General features: G+C 53.3%; 1 protein-coding gene across 8 annotated transcripts in view; it reads right to left on the bottom strand.

The window, feature by feature from the left end:
* The window catches only part of clcn3 (chloride channel 3), a 35116-nt gene that overhangs the window by 2246 nt on the left and 15102 nt on the right, over nucleotides 1-17768 (bottom strand). For 5 of the 8 annotated variants that reach the window (XM_018730288.2, XM_018730293.2, XM_018730290.2 and 2 more), the window contains 11 exons: nucleotides 15399-15559; nucleotides 8285-8384; nucleotides 6815-7002; nucleotides 6551-6673; nucleotides 5627-5833; nucleotides 4714-4794; nucleotides 3829-4374; nucleotides 3516-3702; nucleotides 2703-3101; nucleotides 1689-1905; nucleotides 379-454 (listed from right to left, as the gene is read on the bottom strand). In XM_018730288.2, the coding sequence (XP_018585804.1) occupies nucleotides 379-454; nucleotides 1689-1905; nucleotides 2703-3101; nucleotides 3516-3702; nucleotides 3829-4374; nucleotides 4714-4794; nucleotides 5627-5833; nucleotides 6551-6673; nucleotides 6815-7002; nucleotides 8285-8384; nucleotides 15399-15559 (2285 nt within the window). Of the gene's footprint in view, nucleotides 1-378; nucleotides 455-1688; nucleotides 1906-2702; nucleotides 3102-3515; nucleotides 3703-3828; nucleotides 4375-4713; nucleotides 4795-5626; nucleotides 5834-6550; nucleotides 6674-6814; nucleotides 7003-8284; nucleotides 8385-15398; nucleotides 15560-17424; nucleotides 17664-17768 lie in introns of those variants that run through there. The other 3 variants (XM_018730292.2, XM_018730296.2, XM_018730295.2) reach the window with 2 other exon arrangements.

Here is a 17768-nt window from a genome sequence, read left to right as displayed (position 1 = left end):
AACACCACGACGGCTTTTCATAATAGAGCAAAAGTGAGCTCTGGTTTGGCAGGGTGGCTTGTTTGCTACCACACACACACTTTGCTACTCTATGGGCACCGTGGGACACGGCAGGGCACAGAAGGAGTGCTCTCCTGCCCTGAGAGGCCCTGGGCGCGGTGCTCTCCAACTAGCAGGCTATTAACATATGGAGAAGACCGCGGGCCAATGAGCAGCGAGCGTCGCAGCCCTCGGCCAATAGGGCAGCAGCTGCTCTAACTGCGGCATCGGGCCAACTACAGGCTCAGTTTGCATAGGAACCTGCGGAAGATTTCACACAAGTTTCATGCGTCCCTCCTAAGAGGCGGAGCCTAAGAGCGGAGGGGTGTGGCAAATCACCAGGGGCTCCGTGCGCAGCTTTAATTCCTCCAGGTGCTCTAATATGTTCTTCTTGGTGATGATTCCCAACACAATCCTGCAACACATCGTTACTCGAGTGACTCGACTCAAAGAGCACAAACAATTGATAAACACAACAACAACCAAAGTGAAATCATAGCAAAGGAATAAATGGAGTAAAGCTGGAAAAACAAAGTGGAAAAAGTCCAAAAGGTCTTGTCATCATTTTAGCCTTTTCGGAATTTATCATCTACACATCAACAATTTATCATCTATCATCCTTCCATCATCCAGAGATGGAAGAACACGGACTCCACTGTGTCCCACGGTCATAGTGTCCCTCCCAGTCGGTGTCTTCCGTGTGACGGCTGAGACACAAGCTACACAACAAAAAAGTGCAATGAGAAATGAGCAGTGAAGAGAAAAGCAAGAAACATAACAATAAAAGTCAAATGATGAGAAAAGGACCCGTCTGGCTGTCGCGTCTTCGGAACGAGAGTTCCGTAAACGGTGTACAACGTGTGGAGAGAGCACTGCGGGGCCCCGCTAGGGGACGCCGCACTCCGACTCGGGGAGAACGAGGGCCCTGACGAGCGTCTCGAAGCACTTAAAAGCCACGATTCGTCACTAAATTCAGAAACTTTTCAAAACGCGGCACTAAAAGTTTGAGAAAGTAATAATTTTACGTCGCAAAGCGTGTTTCCGACGGCAACGACAGTCGCCATCACTGTGTGTGTCCGTATAAGAGTTTGTGTGAGTGAGAGACTCATGGTGTACCATAACGTACACGCAGCACGCTCAGTACGTCTTGCTGTAAAAATCACCTCAATTGTTTAGCGGGAATTTCTGTAAATTAACTATTACTTTTGGGATTTTGTTCCGTTACCGCGTTACCACTACACACTGCTTCACTGTAGCGCCCGTGAAGAGCCAGCAGGCAGCTGCTTCCTCGCAGAAGTTGTCGCCATTTCGACGGAGAGGCACCCCGCCGTCCGCTCCTGTTCCGTCCTCCTCCGCTGCTAAGGACCGTCCAGTCAGAGCCGACGGAAATTTCCAGAGAACCAACAGCTCTTCCAGAGGTCCAAGTCCGGCTCCGTTTCGGCTCCTCCCACTTCCCGCCGTTCCCTTGTCATTCACTTTGGCTCAATAACCTCGACCCAGCCTTTGTTAGCACTGCGTTGTCCCCGCGCAGCGACGCACTGGTGGCAGTGAGCAGCGAAGCCGTGCGTGTTAACGGGGCGCCCTGAGGCATGCTGGGATGGGAGGAGGGAAAGCGGCGGCGGCAGCGGCGGCGGCCCAACGGCGCTTACCCGTTGTGCGTGACGAGGCACTGCCTGAGGCCCAGCTTGCGGAAGATGTCCACCACGATCTCCATGGGCGTGTGGTCCGTGACAGTGAAGGGGCTCATGTCAAGGATGCTGCGCAGCTTGAGGGGCCGCGGGCTGTCGGCGGGCAGCGTGGGCGCGTGTTGCGTGAAGTAGACCCGCGAGTTGCGCACGATGCCCTCCTGCTTGCGCCGCGCGTTCTCTGCACAGAGCAAACAAAGAGGCTGCGGTCAAGATGGGTCTCAAACTCAGAGCGCAGGAGAGCCGCTCTGTACGGGTTTCCATGCCCACCCTCTTCCGGTGAAATCTACGGGCAGAAGGCAGCAGGTAGTATCGCACTTAGAGCTGCTGCCTTCTGGTCCGAACGTTGCTCTTGATCAAGGTACCCTAACACTAAATTATTACATTGTTACTAGTCCCTAAAGTACTACCCCGCTGGATGAATGGGTAAATTGGTGCGGGTAGCTTTCAAGAAAGGCATCTCATGAATGATTACACGTCAATGTGCTGTTTGACACCTCTGTGTTCAGCACTGAGTCCAAAGTCTCTAACTTCTGGCACCAATATGATGCAACGAGCTCCCACTGTCACTCAGAGCTGCTGAATCCCTGTCGACACTCAAGAAGGGTCTCAAACCATCTCCTTCAGAACAACTTTCCTCCTGAGCTCCCAACTGCTCCAGAAACTCACATCACACCATCTGTCACCATCACCTCTGTGTTTCCTATCAGTTCTGTATACAGCTACTCTGTACCACGGTACTGGACACACTAAGTGTGGTACAACAGTCACCAGTCTGCGTCCACAGCTCTTCAGCTGATGCACTTCTGTTCGCTCTGAGCTGTGCGTCACTGTGGTCTCGTCCACGAACACATGTAAATTATATAAGAAGTTAATTTCAGCGAAGCTCACAAACATCGTCAAAATCGCAAGGTCAAGAGCGATTTTCCCACGGTAAAGACAGAGGCAGTCAAGACGGGGGGTCAAGGGGATCCTCACCAATGGCGATAGTGATGTCCCTCCGCAGGGCAAAGCCCACCAGACGCTGCGACTCCTTGGAGACGATGACGGGAAAGCCGTTGTAACTGGTCTCGTTGATGACCGTCTGCAGGTCTTCCACGGTCAGGTCGTCCTGCGTGAGCACGGCCAGGGGCGGGTCACCGGGACGAGGCCGCATCACCTCCGAGGCCAACGTCGTGTGCGTGAACTCCTCCTTGGCGTCCAAGAAGGGGTAGCCGTTGAGACGGATGTGCGCCTCGTAGATGCCCTCGCGGCCAAAGGCGTCGCCCACCCACTTGCTGGTCATCACCGCCGCCATGAGGGGGACGATGTACTCCAGGCCTCCGGTCAACTCGAACACGATGACCACCAGGGAGACGGTCATTCGAGTCACACCTCCTGAGTGCATGCACATGCGCACACACACACACACACACACACACACACACACACACACACACACACACACACATATATATATATGACTCCTTTGGCCTGTCTACAGCAATGCCCCTGCTTCCCCCTCTCTCCAAGGGTACGGTACAGCATGGTATGGGGGAGAGGGGGGGCAGCTCTCCTACTTACTAATGTACCGTATGAAACAGGGAAAGAGAAAAATCATTACCTCTGACACAGAAATGTGTTTATTAGTTCATCTCAGAACTCTTTTCTATTACTGTTTCTGCAAACAGGAGTGACAGCAACACATACAGGTAGATACAGCTATAGGTACAGACAGACACAGGTAGAGAGGTACACACAGAAAGGGAGAGACACAGACAGACGGACGGAAGAGTAAAAAGGAGGGCTCACCCAGACAGGCTGCGGCCCCCACCATGGCGTAGAGCCCTGGCGTGATGCAGTCGGCCCCCACCTCACACCACTCCTTGAAGAGGAACCAGTCGTGGTGGTAGTAGGCGAGCTGCTCGACGGCGATGCCCACGATGCGCCCGGCGATGGCCCCGATGGCCATGCTGGGGATGAAGAGGCCCGAGGGAACCTGTGTGCGCAACGGCGGTTAGACAGCATGTGGGAAACGGCGCGGAGCTGCAGGAACTCACGATGGTCACCAGCAGGCCTCCTTTCAGCAAGGCAAGACCTCGGTCCATGAAGACAGGGCTCGCACCTTGAGGCCGAAGGTGAAGATGGTCATGATGATCTTGAAGATGAGTGCCAGGCAGAGCTGCCACATGGCCGAATAGACGCCGGGCGTTGCCGTGGCCTCGGTGGCGTCCGAGAAGGCCCGGCTGCCGTTCATCTGGCTGCGGTACTGGCACAGCTGCGAGGACTCGAGGGGCCCGCAGTCGGTGAAGAGCTCCTTGATGAGCTCGCTTGTGTTCTGGCGCGTGTACGGGTTGGGGAAGGCCACGATGGCCGTGATGGCCGCCACGGCGATCACCTCCAGCACGGGATACTTGCCGAAACGCGTCGACTTGCGCCGCCGGCACCAAGCTATGTTGGCGCGGATGAAGAAGGCGCCCCAGAGGCCGCCAAAGACGCCCAGCAGGATGAAGGGGAAGAGCTCAAAGAGGTACCAGGGCGTGTGGTACTCCACGTAGAAGAGGACCAGGCGGCTGTTGCCGAAGGGGTTGATGGAGCGCAGCACGAAGGCGGCCACTAGGGCGGCAAAAAAGGAGCGCCACAGCGTCTTCAGGGGGAAGTAGTAGCTCACCTGTGTGCGAAGGTTAGTGCTCCGCGTCACGGCCCAGAGCATCACAGCACACGCTAATACGAACGGAGCGCCAACGCGCACACATGCACATGTGCACACAACCTGGCTTGCTTCCCCATCACGGTGGGGCTCCACACTGACATTTTAATTACAGCAATGATTCACTCCGTGTGCAAATATGATAAAGCTGAAACTTGGAGAAAAGTTTGTCTCATTTTAAATAAAAGTGTTTTTGTTGTGCAGAACTGCCTACAGTGTGTGTGTTTCCAGGGCTCACTAGTTTAGAGTTACCAACACACTTGCACTCACACAGAAGCGTGCTTAGAAACGCAGACGCACCTCTTCCAAACTGAAAAGCACCCCTCCGATAGGAGCTCCAAAAGCCACGGACACTCCGGCTGCCGACGCCGCGGACAGCACCTGATCAGGGTCAGAGGGCAAACTGTCAGACAGGCGAGTAGCGCGCGCACGCACACACGCGCACACTGCAGAGACATGTCCCACGCTCACTCGGAGGAGCTCAACTCCCCGCTGGACGGATGTCACTGCGATGCGAAGAGTCACAGCGAGCTCGGAGCAGTTTGATCCGATAACGCCAAGAACCAGCCTTCATCGACATCTCGGTGTCACGAGAGCCGGCAAAGTGCTGGAGCCACCGACTGTCCTCTGAGAATCAAGTGTCGCGTCTCGTGCGTCCGTCCATCTGTCCGTCAGTCCGCTTGTGTTGCGCGTCACTTCGGAGGAAAGGCGGACGTGCGAACGAGTGCAAAACGTGCGCTGTCACTTCCGCACGGAGAGGCGGGCCGTCCGGCAGTGCCGCGCGCACGGGGGCCGAGGAGCCCGACGCAGCGAGTGCAGCTGTGCACTGAGCTGCCCTTAACGGTTCCCAGTGGGAACAGTGAAAAGCGCTCACAGAAACAGCAGATCAATCGAGCACCTCAGCCTGCAAGCCCAACTACAGCATCGGTGGGCGGGCGCCGCTTCCAGCCACAGAGAGAGTAAAACCGTGGTACGTAACCACCGTATACCCAGTAACAGTATAAAGGGAGAAATCACTTTTTTCTCCAGTTTGATGGATGAGCACAGAAAAGTCACCATTTAACGTGAACGGCTCACATGTGGCATTACCGTTCCAGCGAGGGGAAAACACGGTGAAGTAATGCGTAATGCGGTGCTTTAGCGTGTATGTGGGCTCTGCTTCGTCATGAACTCTGGCCCTGGCAGCAACAGCGACGCCCACCCATCCACCCACCTCCCTCTTCTTGGCCTCGTTCTTGCTGTACTTGGGGAAGAGGTAGGAGAAGATGTTGCCGCAGCAGCAGGCCACGTGCACCAGAGGACCCTCCTTGCCCAGGCTGAGGCCCGAAGCCACGGCCAGCACCAGTGTGATGGTCTTGATCATGAGCGTCCACTTGCCCAGGTACCCGCGAATGATGAAGCCGCTCAGGATGGTCTTGATCTGGAATGGGGCAGGGACAGAGGCAGAGCAGCACCGGTGAGCACAGCTGGAGCCCTGTACCGGGGTACATGAGCGCGACACAAAGCGAAGCACACCCGGCTCTCCCGAGGAGTGCCGGCGACCACGGTTTCCGTGGCCTGAAGCCTTTCCACGAATTGTGCAGGGCTCAGTGAAAGAACAATATGTAAGGAGTGCGCTAGCAGGGCCACAGGACAGAGGAGAAGTCATTCCGCCGTTCGTTTCACACACGACCGTGTACGTACCTACGTACCTATACATCTATATGTGTGTATGCGTATCGTCGTTTTGCTCCTAACGTCCGTATAGTTTTTCATATTAACTTTTTAAGTGGTGGGAAACGGAAAAACGTGTCGCGCAGGGTGCTGTATGGCCAGCGGCCCTGCGGCGTCCCCGGTTCATACGTCCACTCCCGCTGTTGTACCCTTGATCGAGGGCTGCTGCGTAAATGGGAAACACAGCTCAGTATGGTTAAGAGCCCTCAGACAAGGGAGTGGAAACCCAGAATAAACCCAGAATAAGACTACAGTTACGTGCACATCGCCGTCGTTTGCGCATCGCAGGCGACGCGCCTTTCAGTGCCCACTTCTCCTCGCACTTCGGACTGCAAACGGAGACTCGCACACCGCACCGTGGCGCCAACTGTTGTGGAACTTCTGCATGCCTGAGCGCCCACAGGTGGAGCTCTTTTCGCCGTACCTCTGGAATCCCCGAGCCGCAGGCGTACGGCGCAAACACTTTGACGAGAGATACGGCCAGGAAGGCGAAGGCCAGGGCCCAGTATGTGTACATGAAGTAGTTCATGATGTAGGAGCCGGGGCCCTGCGGAGCACACAGAACACCAGGGCGAAGAGGTGAGACAAGAGGCGAGTACAGAGCGTCGCACACTGCTGCGGGCCAAGAGCGATGTCCGGCAACCACCGTTACTGTGCAGGCCAAAGGGGCCGGGGTTGGGCCTCTCACCTCAGCCTGACCCAGGATCAGCTCTGCCCAGGTCTTCCACTGCGGGCACTTGTCCCGCTCGGCGAAGGTGGTCTCGTTGGAGCCCCAGCAGCACTGCTCGTGGTTGAACCACAAAGCGCTGAGGCAGACGCCCTCCTTCAGGTCGTTCATCCAGTCCGCGGCGATGTCGATCACGCCTGCCAGCGCGCCTGGAGCGAGACGGGACGGTGGGGTGAGGGCCACATGGTCTTGAAGCTCAGCAACGGCGACACTCACCTTGGGCCACGTTCTAGTGTCCATCGCATGTGTGACAGACACATCGCACCAAGTTCATCCTAACACTTGTCAAGCTTTGCAGCTCGATGTTTAAGAAAAGAAACCCAGGGAAACATGGTGCTTCTGGTGCACAGTGAGCGGTCAGGCGAGCAGTGTGTCTTACGCATACACACACAAACGTACACATATTTACATTTATTTATTTAGCAGATGCTTTTCTCCAAAGCGACTTCCAACGGATACTATGTGGTGTTATGAGCCCACACACTTTATTCACCGCAGTGACTTACGCTGCTAGATACACTACTTACAATGGGTCACTCATCCATACATCAGTGGAACACACACACACTTCCTCTGTCACTCACACACTATGGGGAACCTGAACAGCATGTCTTTGGACTGTGAGAAGAAGCCAGAAACTCACACAGACATGGGAAAAACATGAAAACTCTACACGGACTAAGGGGTCTCGGTGAACCGGAGCCTAACTCGGCAAGACAGGGCGCAAGGCTGGAGGGAGAGGGGACACACCCTGGATGGGACATCAGTCCATTACAAGGCACCCCAAGCAGGACTTGAACCCCAGACGCTGCAGGCCCCGGCCAAACCTGCTACACCACCGCGCCCCCCGTACGCAACAAACAAAAAAACTGGAAAACAGGCTGGAACAGATAAATGAGAAAATACTGTGGGGGTGGGGAGAGAAAAAAAAAAAAAAAAAAAGAGCGAGAGAGAGCGTTTGTGTCACGAGGATCCGGTGTAACTGCACTTCTCCTTAGACTGTCCCCTCAAAGAGGGGTGAGCATGTCGAGCGTCCTTCCAGAAGTAAACCGGGCCCTCATCTCACTGCAGAGAGCTGTGTCACCATGGGAACCGGAGAGGAGGAGGAGGGTCCCGGAGGAACGGTAAACTCCTTCAGCACATGACAGGGCAACGCAGCGAGAAGTGAGATGCAGCAAACAGGGCTGCGATGAGACCAGAGGTACAGAGACGGGGGGCAGCGTCGGGTTCGAGGCGACTGACCTGGGAGCGTTCGCCAGACCGCAGCGGCAGCCCCCACCGCTGTACTACTCAGTTGTCGAGGAATACGCTGTTCTCCAAGTACGTGCTGTATGTTGTAGAACAGGGCGGCTGTGGGAAACCTTGGGGACGAGGACGACAATGCGACGATCCCGTGTGGAGCCGAGACCTCGGCCCAGTAACCGCACTCACCTGAGGCCAGTCCTGTGAGTGTGACGACGAGCCAACCGGACCAGGCGTCGTATAGACTCTTGGTGAACTCCCACGCAGACTCCTTCTTCTTACTGTTGATCTGTGCAGAAGAGGATCACTGAGCAGGAACACAGCAACACAGACATCCACACCCGCACACACATACGCACAAAGACGACTGCCAAACACAGACATTATCATCATCCAGTATATCAGAATTTCATATTTACATTTATTCATCGAGCAGATGCTTTTCTCCAAAGCGACGTACATCTCATAGAAAGTAAAATATGTTTGTTACATTAGAAGAAAGACACAGTTGCAGACATGTAATTAGGTAAACCTAGTTTGTTTCTTTCCACTTTATGCACCAATGTTCATCGCACGACTAGGTACACAAAACTCAGGATAGACCAGTGCTGATCACCTTCCTACGATTTTTATTTTCAGGAAGGTACACAAACATTTACATACAATAGAACAGTAGCGCCCCCCGCTCCTGCTGCCTGAAAAGCATCACACCCAACCCCCATGTTGGACCTTGCGGATTGTGGGCCCACACGACCCCACCATGTTGCCTTTTCGGGCTGAGCCCGGCCGGGTTACGTGGGCTCCCTGGCCACCAGCGCTCACCTAGGAACACTACCCCCAGGCCTCGCTCAAGGGGCAGGTCCTGGTGACCCGACTCCGGGCAGGGTAAACGTTCCCATTTACTTTTTTCATGATGGTTTTCGGATCGTGTTAGTCTGGATCTTCACTCCAGACCTGTTCGCCTTGGAAGAGCCTACCAGAAGCACACTGCTTCCGATGATATAGCTCTGGAGATCCCTAGATCACGGGAGCCCTTCTGCCACGCCAAGGCCCCGATCCAGGAAGGGAAGGAAGGGAATTTGGGCAGCAGGAGTGGGCAGGGTGGCGCGTGGCCCCTCACGACAGAAACTGGCTCTTGGCACGTGGAATGTAACCTCACTGGGGGGAAGGAGCCAGAACTCACAGCGTTGGCCCTGGAACCAAATTCATTGATTGGGAGTGGTCTCTCTCCTACTCAGGAGTTGCACAGGGTGAGAGGTGCCGGGCGGGTGTGGGGGTACTCACAAGCCCCCAGCTGGCTGCCATACAGTTGGAGTTTGTCCTGGTGGACGAGAGGGTCGCCTCAATGCGACTTAAGGTCGCAGAGAGGAAAACTTTGACTGTTCTGTGTACTTACGCACCAAACAGCAGTTCAGAGTATACAACTTTCTTGGAGAGAGTGGGTGGGGTTCTGGACAGGTCCCCATCTACGGACTCCATAGGCTTGTTGGGGAACTTAAATGCTCACGTTGGCAATGACTGGAAAATCTGGACAGGGGTAATTTGAAAGAACGGCTTGCCCGATCTGAACCCAAATGGTGAAATGTTATTGGATTTTTGTGTAGTCATGGTTTGTCCATAACAAACACCATATTCGAACACAAGGATGCTCATAAGTGTACTTAGTATCAGAGCTCCTTGGGCCAAAGGTCAATGATCGACTTTGTAGCAGTTTCATCCGACTTGAGGCCACATGTTCTGGATACTCACGTGAAGAGAGGTGTTGAGCTGTCAACCGATCACCATCTGGTGGTGAGCTGGGTCAGATGGTGAAGAAAACTGATGGACAGACCCGGTAAACCCAAGTGCATAGTGAGGGTATGCTGGGAACGACTGGTGGGGGACCCTGTCCAGAATGATTTTAACTCACACCTCCGGGAGAGCTTCTCCCATGTCCTGGAACATGGAGTCTGAATGGACCCTGTTCAAAACCTCCCTTGTGGAAGCAGCCAGGCACAACTGTGGCCAAAAGCTTGTTGGTGCCAGTCACGGTGGCAACCCCAAGAACCCGATGGTGGACACTGGTGGTGAGGGAAGCCGTCAAACTGAAGAAAGAGGCCTTTAGGGCCCGGTTGGCTCTGGGGACTCCTGACTCAGCTTCGCTCAAACTGTGCTCAGCAAAAGTGGAGAAACTCTGAACTTGAATGAGGAGATTGTTGGGAGGTGGAAAGAGCACTTTGAGGAACTCTTAAACCTGAGATATGCCTCTCTTACAGGAGTCAGGGCCAGAGGCTTCCAGGGTATCAGAGTCCATTTCCCTGGTGGAAGTCACTGAGGTAGTTGGAAAGCTCCACAGTGGCAAAGCACCCGGGGTGGATGAGATTCGCCTGGAACTGCTTAAGGCCCTGGATGTTGTAGGGCTGTCATGCCTGACATGCCTCTGCAATGTTGCATGGACCTTGGGGACAATGCCTTTGGATTGGTAAACTGGGGTGGTGGTCCCTATCTTTAAGAAAGGGGACCGGAGAGTGTGAGCCAACTATGGGGGTATCACACTTCTCAGCCTCCTTGGGAAAGTCTATGCCAGGGTGCTGGAAAGGAGCCTCCGCCCCATAGTTGAACCTCAGATTGAAGACGAACAATGCGGATTCCGTCCTGGCCGTGGAACAGTGGACCAGCTTTTTACCCTCTCACAGATAATTGAGGGGGCATGGGAGTTCGCTAATCCAGTCTACATGTGGTTGTGGACTTGGAGAAGACCTACGACTGTGTTCCCTGGGAAATTCTGTGGGAGGTGTTTAGGGAGTATGGGGTGCCAGGGGCACTACTGCGGGCCATTCGGTCCCTGTACACACAAAGCGAGAGCTGTGTCCGCATGCTCGGCCTTAAGTCAAGCCTGTTCAATGTAGGTGTTGGACTCCGCCAAGGTTGTGCTTTGTCTCCATTCCTGTTTGAGATTTTCATGGACAGGATATCAGGCGTAGTCGAGGTCAGGAGGGCATTCTGTGTGGGAGTCGGAGGGTGACGTCTCTGCTTTTTGCAGATGATGATGTCCTTTTGTCACCGTCACATGGTTGCCTCCAACATGCACTGGAATGATTTGCAGCCAAGTGTGAAGCGGTTGGGATGACGCTCAGCACCTCGTAGTCTGAGTCCATGGTTCTCTAACAGAAAAGGATGACATGCCCCTTCCAGGTAAGGGGAGAGAATTTGCCCCAGGTGGAGGAGTTTAAGTATCTTGGGGTCTTGCTCACGAGTGAGGAGAGAAGGGAGTGTGAGATCGGCTATGTACCAGATCGCTGTACCAGACTGTAGTGGTGAAGGGGGAGCTGAGCCATAAGGCAAATCTTTCTATTTACCGATCAATCTATGTCCCTACCCTGACCTATGGTCATGAATTGGGTAATGACCAAAAGAATAAGCTCATGGATACAAGCAGCTGAAATGAGTTTTCTCTGCAGGGTGTTGGGACTCACTCTCTGCAACAGGGTAAGGAGTTCGGACATCCGGGAGGAACTCAGAGTAGAGCTGCTACTCCTCCATATTGAGAGGAGCCAGTTGAGGTGGTTCAGGCATCTTATAAGGATGCCCCCTGGGCGCTTCTCCCTTTGGAGGTATACCAGGCACAGCCAATTGGGATGAGACCCCGAGGTCGGCCCAGGACCCGCTGGAGAGATTATATCTCAGAATTGGCCTGGGAGTGGCTGAGGATCCCCCGGGCTGAGCTGGAGGAAGTTGTGGGGGACAAGGGCAGCTGGGCCTCTCTGCTCTCCATGTGGCCACCGCAACCCTAGAAGGACAAGTGGGCAAGAAAATGGATGGATGGATGGACAGGAGTAGCGTCTATGTTCGAGTTGGTTTGTTGGGCGAACGTTCTCCAGATCATTTTTGTGTCCCATAGCGGGGAGTGGGCGTGACTCAGTGGTTCGATTAATCGCGTTTGGTTGTTTGTTTTGGTTGCCACTGCCGGAGACCTGGGCGCTCTTGCTGCTACAGTAACCTGGTCTATCCTCACCTGTCAAACCTTCCATCTTGCTTTACTTTCTCCATGGGACTCTGGAACTGCCAGTCTGCTGTGAGAAAAGCTGACTTCATACCAGCCTACGCCTCCCATCTCTCACTGGACCTCCTGGCCCTAACCGAAACCTGGATCACCCCAGACAACTCAGCCACACCTGCAGCACTCTCCACTAACTATTCCCTCTCTCACACCTCTCGTTCCTCCGGCAGAGGTGGAGGCACAGGCCTGCTCATCTCTCTCCGGTGGGAATACTCTGTTCTTCCTCTTCACTTGCATGATCTGTCCTCATTTGAATAACATGCTGCCTCTATCACTGCCCCAATCACTCTTGTTGTGGTGGTTCTTTATCGCTCTCCTGGCCCTCTTGGCCGCTTCCTGGATGACCTTGACATCCTGTTGAGCTCTCCGCTGATTCTCCTGGGTGACTTCAACCTGCATGTCGATGACATTCATGCAAGCGGCCTTCTGTTGCTCCTCCAGTCCCTCGATCTCTCCCTGTCCCAGTCCCCTGCTACTCACAAAGCGGGCAACTGTCTTGACCTTGTATTTTCCCGCAACTGTGGCTGTCCCGTTCTCTCTGTCACGCCTCTGCGTGTCTCTGACCACTTCTTCATTTCCTTTCAACCCTGCCTCACCACTAACTCCTCACCTCTTTCTGCTCCCATTGTCACCTTTCGCCGCAACGTAAAATCTCTCACCTTCCAGCTTTGCCTCTGCTACTCTGGCCACTCTCTCTTCTGCTGCGCAATTCTCGGATCTATCCACAGATGATGCCACTAACACTTTTCTCTCTGCCCTATCCTCCTCTCTTGATTCTCTCTGTCCTCTGTCTTCTAGACCAGCACGCCCCATTGCTACCCCATGGCTGTCTGATACGTTACGTGCTAACAGGACCAAACTGCGGGCTGCAAAGCGAAGATGGCGTACATCCAAAACTCCATCGGACCTGGATGCCTAACAGTCACTCTTAGCTGCTTTTCAATCTGTTGTCTCTTTAGCTAAAACCTCCTCCTTCCACAACAAAATACATTCTGTATCTAAAGAAACCACACAGACTCTTTGCGACCTTCTCATCCCTTTTGTGTCCCCCGCCACCTCCTCCTCCCTCTTCTCTCATTGCTGACGACTTTGCTTTGTTCTTCCGAGACAAAGTCAAAGCAATCACTGACAAGATCTCAGCATCAACCTGCCTGGTTCACGCTGGACCTATCTGGTTGAAAATTACAGACCAGTCTCTCTCCTCTACCATATACCATACCTCCTATACCATACATGAGCTTGAGAGATCCTGGGCAAAGTGAATCCGGAAAATGTGAGTTTTCAGACCCTTCTTGAATGTAGACAGCTTCAGCAGTTCTGAGTGAGAGGGGGACGTCGTTTCATCACAACGGAGCCAGAACAGAGAATCTTTTGAGCGCGGGACCACCAGGCGAGCAGAAGTAGACGAGCGAAGTGGTCTGGTTGGGGTGTAGCGGTTGATAAAGTATTTTTCATTGTCATTTCTGCTGTTATCCATGTATTCCTAATTATTGTGAAACTCTTACTAGTGTTCCAATGTTACAACTTCATTCACCACCTTCCTGGAGTCACACGGCTTAATATTTCAGCTTAGTTCAGGTCACAAGCCGCACTGCTGCTGCCAAGGCCCGAACCTGCAGCACTTTGGCCACAAGTTCCATTCTTTAAGCACCGTCACGCTCCTCTTCGCTGTGTCACATGATGATGCGCTGGCTGTGCCATGATCCACACACGGGACCTGCCCTCATACAGTCCGGGCCTGTAAGGGGAAACCGCAGCGCTTTCCGCCAGGCTTCTCCCGTGCTGCCTGGACGACGTCAGTGTCTACGTGTCACCCGGGTACCGTTACCCATAAGTCCATAGCAGCCGCGGGCTGTCAGGTCTAGAGGCACGGCAGAGCTTCTTGTTCAGGACGTGCTGGACGCATGAAACCCAACATCCCATCACAAAGACTTTACGCAATCTGTTCCTGTGGCAAATCTTCATCTGTATAATATATAATGATAACGTGAGCTAGATGGAGAACTGTCAGTAAGAGAAATACTGACAAAGCTGAGAAGTACGTGAAATTCTAACTGAATGCCTTACTCTTCTGACCGTTTGCGTTCTCCGTTTACCTTTCTCTTGAACAGCGTCCTGCACGAGCCAGGACTTCCTTCCCCTCTAAATATAAATTATGCTGACAGGGGATTAACAAGCAAAGGCTCCACTGAAACATCTTGTGTGTGACTCACAGCTGCAGTTCAGTACCAGCACATGGAGCAGGGAACATGTGAGAAGCTCTGCGGTAAGAAGACAGGGCAGCTCGTGGTCGAGCGAGAGCCAGTTAACGTCACTCACAAGCGCACCGAGAAGCATACAGGTCAGCCGGGGTGCAGGGCGAAGAGAAGCGACCGTCCAGCAGGCTTTTACACCTGGTCACCTGCAGGCTTCCCTCACAGTGCAAATTACCTCTTCCATTAAAGCCATTCATTTCTGAGCCCCCACCACTGAGGTTTTTGGCTGCAAACCTGGACATGCCACACCTCTCCAAGGCTGGATGCGACACTCTGGAGCTGCTGGCAGGATGTACAGGTCTGCTGGGCTGGGCTCAGCATCCTTTATCAAGGATGTCTCCCCGATGCAGTTTAATGTAGTAAGTAAAGTGGGGGTGCGGGGGTGAAGTGCAACACAGTACCATTCCTCATGCTCCTTTTAAAAATGTTTTTTTTTTTTTTTTAACCGAGACAAGACAGACCACTTTGGGAGCTGCTCATACCTGAGGTTCAGCAAAATATGGTAAAATAAATGGAATGCCATGTCTGCTACAGCACTGGTGGAAACAGCACCTAGCATCGCTGGGATGGTACAGTATAGTGAAGTGCTCTCGGCATCATACACCTGGTAAGGAAGTGGCACAGCGCAGATTGTGAACCTGCTGGTCTTCTGCTGTTGTAGCCCATCCACTTCAAGGTTCAAGTTGGCTGCGCATTCAGTGATACCCTTCCGCACGGCCCTTCTGCACCGAGCCATTATTTGCTTTAACGAGTCTTGTCACTAACCTCCTGACCCAGGAGAGTGGCCTTTGCTGGAACCAGTCGTTCAGCCGCATTCCAACAATACCTGGGCCTCTGGACCCCGTCTTCCAGAGAACGGTGAAACGGCACCGAGGCTGAGCAGCAGCTTGCACCTGTTTCTCAGCTACGTCCTTCCACAGAGCGCTGATGTGCCACACCCTGGGCTCAGGGGAGTCTGTGACCAATCTGGACAGCAAAGGGACACCATGTACGAGTCCCTAACTCCTACCTTGCGGTGACGCTCGCGGTCCTTGCACTTCTCGCGCACCCAGTCGATGGTGTGGAAGTCATCGTAGGTGCCCACTCCTGGGATGGGTTCATCAAGCAGGTCCAGAAGGTGGGTGGAGCTGCTGGCTGCGTTTCCCCCATTCGACATGCTGTAGTTACCCCCTGGACAGGAGTGAAGCGGCAGTGTCAGAAGACAGGGTCAGATAAGGTCAAGTTCTTTCCACATGCCCACATCCACACACAACTTGTAGTTCCCACATCACCACTTTCCCCCTTAGCACCTCTGAAACAGACACGGAGCTGAATTAAAGTCCCTCTCTGGACGCAAGCCATCGGTGAGGTGCCAGACACCTGCAGGAGTTGGTGACCTGATCACTGTGACAGTCGTGAAGGGCTCAGCCAGCGCAACACTGGTCTCCATGTCACGGCTGCTCTCTGTTGAAGTAACACATGTGCTGTGATGCGCTCAGAGTTGCGAAGAACACACTAAACTGTCACCGCTGCAGGACGAGTGAACAGCTGCGCAAAGACTGTAGGGCCCATGTGTGCAGGGAACCCCTGTACACTGGAGAGCCTCCACAGGGTGGAAGGAGACCACAAAGCAGTACTCTGAATGTGCAGATGAAAGCGCAGCTGCTGTGAACCCGGTGAGACTTCAGGCTCTCCTGCAGCCCCAAACACGGTAAAGGTAAGGAGGGCGGCGTTGCGTCCCTGGAGCAGGCGACCGGGGGCTGAAGAAACACGGCTCAAAGGCACTTTTACACGAACACCGCCGAGCGTCTGTGAGTTAAGAGCCTGCACAGCTGCCATTTAACCCTTCGAGAAACAGACTTATGGCCCCGTTCACAACTGGCGACGTCAATAAAAGTTTAACACTTTTCTATTGAATGCAGAATAGATCCAATTTCTTGGGGAGGAAAAAAACACAGAAACAAAAGAAAATTCTTGTTCCACTTTCCATGTACTGCAACTCTGGGAATTTTAGCACCATTCAAACATGTGTAACTGACCCCTTTTTACCAGGGTAGCTCCGCTGTTTATCGAAGTAAGGAGAGGCCAGTGGGTCAGAGCAATCAGTACCGTGGGCTGAACTACGAGAGCAGCACAGGGCCTGGAAGACAAACTGTCTCTCTCATTCTCACACACACTCACACAAAGTCAGTTTATCACACACTCACCTGTATCTCAGAAGCTCCATGTTACTTTCAAAGAGCCACAAATCAAAACCCTCAACGTTATCGGTTACTTTCACCGCAGAGGCTGAAGGCGCCCGGACGCATCACCTCCAACACACAACAAGCAGGTGTGTGTCCTCAGCTTCGTACGTCACCTTCGTGTGTAAAAGTAAAAGCCGACTTCACACCGACTCCTGGAGTTACACATTTTCACATGCAAATTGTTTGTTTTATTAGAATTCGTTGCATTTTGTTGCTGCACCTTTTTAAAAATCTCTATCATTACACTTTGTCGTTTTCATTTAGGTGTCAAAGTAACAAGAGAGTTACAGTCACGTTTATTTATTCTATTCGTATATTTATGTTTATATATTATTAATTATTGACTTCCGATGAACTCTATGTAGTGTTATCAGCCCACACGCCTTATTCAGTCACTCATCCATACATCAGCGGAACACACACGACATACGCTCTCTCTGTCACTCACTCACAAAGTTACTTTGAGTCGCAAACAAATAAGTTGTGGACAGTCCTCCGGACACAATTGTGTTCTTAGATCAACAAGTCAGCGCATCTTGGAGCATTTAGTGGATTTCTTTGGACACACTGACACTTCTGGGAAGACGCTGCTCACTGGACTGGAAACACAGTCACGCAGTTAGCCCAGTGCGTTCCAGCGTGTTCCAGTGCGTTCCAGCGTCAGCGTGCCTAATGTGTCTTCAGTACCCGAGTGGGGAAAGCACCGCGGCCACAGAACAAAGGTCCACGTTATCTTATGACAAACACACACACACACACACACACACACACTTTTGCAACCCCACCACCAGCAGTGAGTCAGGAACTAACCAGTATCTGAAGTGTACAAACCGCACTCCCCTTCACAGCACCCGCAAACTCTGTTCGTGCACCAGGGAGAGAGACATGTCCAGGACCAGTCCAGTGGTCCCCTGGCGACATTCCGCGAGCCCCAGGTTAAATGCGTCACGCCACTGCCACGGATCACGCGTGACGCTCGGTGTCCAGGCACGCGGCCGAGGCCCAAGACCGGCTCTCCCACACACGTCTCCAGTTACGCGATTCGGCTCTTCTTGACCGAGTTCCCACCAAAGTAAGGCTTTCCGCTTTCGCTCGTCTGTCGCTCCGTACAACCTGCAGCGGGGCGGGAGCCACGGTGACGGTGCGTGAACCTC

The sequence above is a fragment of the Scleropages formosus genome, chromosome 1 (assembly GCF_900964775.1).
Source record: "Scleropages formosus chromosome 1, fSclFor1.1, whole genome shotgun sequence".
NCBI classification, from domain to species: domain Eukaryota; kingdom Metazoa; phylum Chordata; class Actinopteri; order Osteoglossiformes; family Osteoglossidae; genus Scleropages; species Scleropages formosus.
The sequence above is the reverse complement of the archived record's forward strand: the minus strand, read 5'-3'. Positions and strand labels throughout refer to the sequence as shown.